Raw genomic sequence first — 6,000 nt, forward strand, 5'->3', positions numbered from 1 at the left:
TCCCAGTAAGGGTATGGCTAGCTGATGAGAGCTAAACAGCTTGAAATAGATCTATACTAGTATCCCTTTATTTATATATATATATATATATATATAATATTGAAATTGGATTGGCAATTACTGTGGAGAATTTAGAACAAAAGAAATTGTCTTTCTGTATATTCTTTCTGCAAAATTCTATTTGTGCAGAATGCTTGTTTAATTACCAAATTTAATGTCTGTATAATTATACCCAGCAACTAAGCTGCAATGGTGTTTCATCATAAACATATTACATAATACAAATCAAATAGATATTCAAACCTACAATTATTGCTTGTGATGGGAATGAAATCACCACTGTTTTGTTGAGGTGGGGATAGAATGTTAATGAGTCTGACCTACCTCATGTTTTGTAGGTGGCGCCTTGACTTCAATCGAAGACTCAACTGAATTACAATTTCTACAAGAAAAAATGCAGCAATTTGAATATAGGGATTTTTGGATAGGCTTATACAAAAATCTGGATGGTAATTATTTAATTAATATTCATGTATATAAATAATAATAATCCCCCAGTTCAACTCTGCCTTGATGTTGTGCTGGGGCTTGTATTCTCTGGGAAATGTGGGCTATGCCAGAAGTTCAACTATATTAGATTAGGTTTCGTCAGACAAAGAGGGGCTCTCCTATAAACAATATGATGAAATGTAACTTACAGAAAGTAATGTCCTACTGTACTAGTGAAAAAAAAGTGAAGAAACTCTTGAAGTCCAAACTGAAATACATCAAGACTACTAATACCTGGATAATTACAATTATATACACATCTGAATCATGAATTGGACTCAGGCTGAACTAGAAGTACTGCCAACACAGTAATGTTGACTAGACTCTACTTACCAAGGAAAACTTATCAAGGATCACTTTGGGGGAGATGTTTAGAAATATGAAATATAAATAAATAAAATAGATGGGTTTTGAATTTTTCAAGTCCATCAGATTGTTGAAGGGGGAAAAAGGCATTGGATAGGGAAGCTAATATACCATGAGGGCTTACTGAGTAGTGGAGAGACCAAGAAAGATCAAATGAAAAATAAAAGACACCTGACAAAGCAAAATGTTACGTGGCCGATACATTAAAAAAAGAAAAGAAGAGAAAATAGATAACAATAATGGCTGACAGCAGAAAAATTGAAGAAAGAGATAGAAAAAGAGGCTATTCATACTAAGGACAAATTCACACTAAGCTACAATTGAGAATACAACACAGGATAGCAAATGCTGCCTCTGTGAAGAAGCTGAAGAAGCTGTGGATCAACTAGTTAAGCTACTGAAAGAAGATCCCACAGACGTTCTACAAATAATAGTATGACAAACTTGCAAATTTACAAATTGAATTGGAAGAACTATGGCAAAGCGTGTGGTTGTTAGCATTTTTGTTTATTCTGAGATCATGGTTGTTCTGGTAATTTTTGAGGTTATATATGCTTTGTTGGTATTTATTCAGATTGATCATTTGTTTGAGCTATTTTTTCATCCAGCTGTGCAGTTTATTGAGGGGTTTGTATCTGACACTGATGAACAGGTAATGCCGTCATGCATTCATGAAGCAGGGATAGTTGTTCCTTGGTCAAGATTTGCTTACATGTAAATCTCTCCCATTTGCGTTCTTCCTAAAACATTTGATTCCTATATGTGGTTCTGATAAAAGAGAATGTCTCTAGCTCCAAAGCTGAGAAGTCCATGGTGCTCTCTGAACTTTGTTGTTTGCTTGCAGATATTACATCACCCAATTAGATATCATTATTAGAGTGAGTGTTAATATACTTCCATATAGCATATGCCTTTCCATCACGGGCAGTTCTTTTCCTTTTTAAACATTATGCTATGCTTTTTTTTTATCTATAGGAGAATGGATATGGCAAGATAAAAATGAACTTGTTTTTGTCAACTGGAATGAACAAGATTCTCTGGAGTATGATAACATAAAGTTCTCTGATTACTTTTTTGACAAGTGTGTTTCCATGGATGTTAATTCTGGACAGTGGTTCACAGAGCACTGCGGAGATTATGGATCAAAACCATTTATTTGTAAAAGAAACAAAAGTAAGCCTCATTATCATTATCATAATGTTAGATTTAAGATAATATTTGATTATTGAATATATATTAAATTATACAGTTTCCTAAAATCTTATAATTCATCTATTTTCTGCCTAGATGAATGCTACTTGGAATTATTCTTACCATGTTATTGTCTGGTCATTTTAAAATTATATCTAAGAATATTTGAAGTTTTCCTGTATTTCTAATTTCTTGATGGACAGATTTTTCTACTGATATATATTAAGAATCCTCAATGTAACTTATGTTTAATATATTTTGTTATATAATTTAATTTAATATATTTATAGTACAGTCTTTCTAGATAGTTAATTATAATTTATCTTTTTTCATCCCTTCCTTCCTTCCTCCCTCCCTCCCTCCCTCCCTCCCTCCCTCCCTCCTTGTCTTGTCTTGTCTTGTCATCTTTCTTCTTAGATTATTTCTGTTTCAAGTAATACATTATCTGAAATAAAACAATATATTAATTTTTGCTACCAATAATTGACACATTAATATTGATAATTATATTGTTAGCATTTGATAAATATTAAATAAACAAAGTTTTCTTTTCATCATTTGCTGCCCCTCAATTATTATTTCAACTTTTTATGGCACCAATGAACAATAATCTTTTATTGTCACGACATGGAACTGAATAAACTGAATATCAAAAGACAAGAATGATGCTATACAAAGTTTATTTCATAATATTTTACATCGGTTCCACCACAAAACCGCGCCCGACTAAACCGCGCCCGACTAAACAGCGCCGCTGACGTTATCAACAGGGCAACAACAGAGCAGAGACAGAAGCATGCTGTAAACCCTAAACCTAAAATTAACCCCTAAACCTAAACCTAACCCCCTAAACCTAATCCTAAACCTAACCCTAACCCTAAACCTAAACCTAACCCTTAATCTAACCCTAAACCTAATCCCAATCCTTAACCTAACCCTAACCCTAAACCTAACCCTAAACCTAACCCTAAACCTAACCCTAACCCTAAACCTAAACCTAACCCTTAACCTAACCCTAAACCTACTCCTAACCCTTAACCTAACCCTAAACCTAACCCTAACCCTTAACCTAACCCTAAACCTAACCCTAAACCTAACCCTTAAGTTGAATCGGCTTTCTTTCAAAGCACTATTTAAAGCACCCTTCTTTCTCTGCGCTGGCTGTTGTCGCCCTGTTGATGACATCAGCGACGCTGTTTAATCAGGCGCGGCTTAGTCGAGCGCGGTTTTGACGGGTCACGTTTTACATCTGTTTAAAGAAGAAACTTTGCATTGCTTTATTATTACTTCTGAAATGTTGGATTTCTATCTGCCTATTCTACCCATAGACTAAAATATTATTTTAATTTTTGTGTCTTAAATTATTCCTGATACATACTTTAAACACAATGAATTCAGATTCATATCAAACAATATCAACTTTTAATAAAAGCAAATATCTGTGAACAAGCTTTTCGGACATTGTCCTGAAAATGTATAATTCTTTCTTTTGAACTCATAAAGGTTTACTATAAATATCTCTTGTATCAGAATAATTGATTTTTAAAAAATTGCTTTGCATATCCTTCTTCATTGCTATCTTAGTGGTATACAGTAAATCATGAATGGTAATTACGTATTTAAAGGATTTTGGTTATTTTCCAGTTACTGAAGAATCAACTATAAAGCCTACAGAAATCTCAGGTAAGAAAGTAAATTTAAATATTATTTTTTAAAGTTCAGTAATACATTTTCCATATATGGATATAGCTCAAAAATACAGCATCCTATGTTTGTAGATTAAAAGATTTAGACGACAATAGGGTGTATTCAAAGTTGCTATGAAGACTTACCATATATCCAGTAAGTTGTTAAGTTACAATAGTTACGTTTTACATATTTTTTCCTATTTTAATGAAATGGAAGCCATGAAGATCCTTGAGGTGGCAGCCAATAGCCATTTTATTAACTTTTTTTTTCTTAGACTGTACTGGAAATAATTTTGTTGTTGGCAACCTTGAGATTTTAGCAGCTGCTATCCAAATATCACAGTTGTCAATCATAAACAAGCATATTTTATAGATACAGTCTCAAACTACTATACCTTTATAGATTTGGAAAAAATAAATAAAAAGACAGGTCTGTAACATATTTTGTTGCAGAACGTAAGAAAGAAAGAAAAGAAAGAAAGAAAAAGAAAGAAAGAAAGAAAGAAAGAAAAGAGATTTTTTTTTAAAAAAAAATATCCGAAAGCAATATAAAATCTTATTGAATCTCTAAGGGTATTATTTCCCCCACACGTCCAAAAATTATATTTCTAACTTTCCCCTGCCATAGATGAGATCACATAGATGATCTCTTTATATTTATGAAACCAAGACTTTAAAATCCTCCTCCTTCAATTAGTGTAATTGAATAATTGTGATTATTTTCAGTTCCCAAATAAATAATTAGCGATAAGTGATAGCTATAGTAATGTATACTTATATTTGCTGTGGAAGAATTCACATTTTCTAACATCGAGTTTTACATCAAAATACTGTCAATCCTAATCTTCTACAGGTAACACACATCAATTTCCTTTGGGATCTGAAATGAATGGGAAAAGACAATGCATTACAGTTATTTCCTTTTACTGAGTTATTGTTCACAAATTCCTGGGATTGGTAGTTGAGTCTGGTTAGCTCTGTGTTTATTAGACTACTAGATAGGATGCAATCTCTCTTGGTTTCTTTCTCAATTAAAAAATTTTTTTTATCATAATATAACTGTATTCAGTGCTTTTTCTTCTCTTTGTTATTTTAGTGCAGAAAGGAGTGAAACCTCTATCAACACATGGCACAACTGCGGTGGTAGTTATCCCAGTTATTTTCATAGTGATTGGTGCAGGAATTACAGCCTATATTTTATATAGAAGAAGAAACAGACCACAACAAGCCTCTGCTGGATTTGACAATTCTTTGTATAGTGACAATGTAGTTATTCTTCATAAGGATTCACAATCTCTTGTAGACAATCAAGAATTAAATTAATCAATAATGTATCTAAGGATAAAACCTATTGGACACAATACATTCAAAATGTAAGATTTTGAATTATATTGTTCATAAATTAATTAAAATGTTTGGAAAAAATAGACCTTGTTAACAATATGCTGTATATTGGTCTAACCCATGATATGAAAAGACTGAATTTATTAGTTACTGAGTAAAAACATATTTTGTATGATATACTTTCAAATGAAAGATTTTAATTAAAGAAGACTTAGAAGTGGTTCTTCTGCACACTGCGTAGAAAGTATACAAACATTCATTAAATCTGTTATGATTCCTTTAGTTGTTCTCTTCAAAGCAATTTTATATGGGGTTTCAAAATCAAACATGCAACCTAAACCAGATATGAATCACATTTCTATTATTTAATTAGTGTTTCCCATATGTGGAATCAAAGCTTCTACATCTTTAACACATAGTTAAATGGTCTTTTTCTTTTCCTTATGTGAGTCTCAACAAATTTCTAAGAACATTCTGCATTAATGCCCAGATAAAGCCACCTGCTGCCTCATAGCCAGCAATGCCCCATTTATCTTCTTGCTGGCCACAGGTGTTTGCTTTACACACTGCTTAGTGTGCAGCAGGTGTATGTACATAGATACCTTTTTCTAGAGATTATTCAAGAAAAGCAGCCCCTTTTTTGGTTCTAGACCCTGAATGTTATGCCTGCCCTTGCTACACCAAATCTCAAACAATTCAGAGTAATATTCCTTATTAGGTGTTATCATTTACACAAAACATGCCAGGGAATTCTGGATTCATGATCACCCGCCATACTTGTGTGACTAGAGGTTACTGATATTTAAGGAGGGGGGAAGGGACTTTAATTTTCAAAAAGGAGTGCATCTGAAAATCCAGAGAA

General features: G+C 32.7%; 1 protein-coding gene across 1 annotated transcript in view; it reads left to right on the forward strand.

The window, feature by feature from the left end:
• LOC116520743 (macrophage mannose receptor 1-like) overlaps window positions 1-5,360 on the forward strand; it is a 50,783-nt gene extending 45,423 nt beyond the window's left edge. The window contains 4 exon segments of the mRNA XM_032235070.1: window positions 399-509; window positions 1,891-2,088; window positions 3,751-3,789; window positions 4,891-5,360. Of these exon segments, the coding sequence (XP_032090961.1) occupies window positions 399-509; window positions 1,891-2,088; window positions 3,751-3,789; window positions 4,891-5,117 (575 nt within the window). The 3' untranslated portion in view covers window positions 5,118-5,360.
• The last annotated feature ends 640 nt before the right edge of the window (window positions 5,361-6,000 follow it).

This window comes from Thamnophis elegans, chromosome Z, assembly GCF_009769535.1.
Source record: "Thamnophis elegans isolate rThaEle1 chromosome Z, rThaEle1.pri, whole genome shotgun sequence".
Classification (NCBI taxonomy): Eukaryota; Metazoa; Chordata; class Lepidosauria; order Squamata; family Colubridae; genus Thamnophis; species Thamnophis elegans.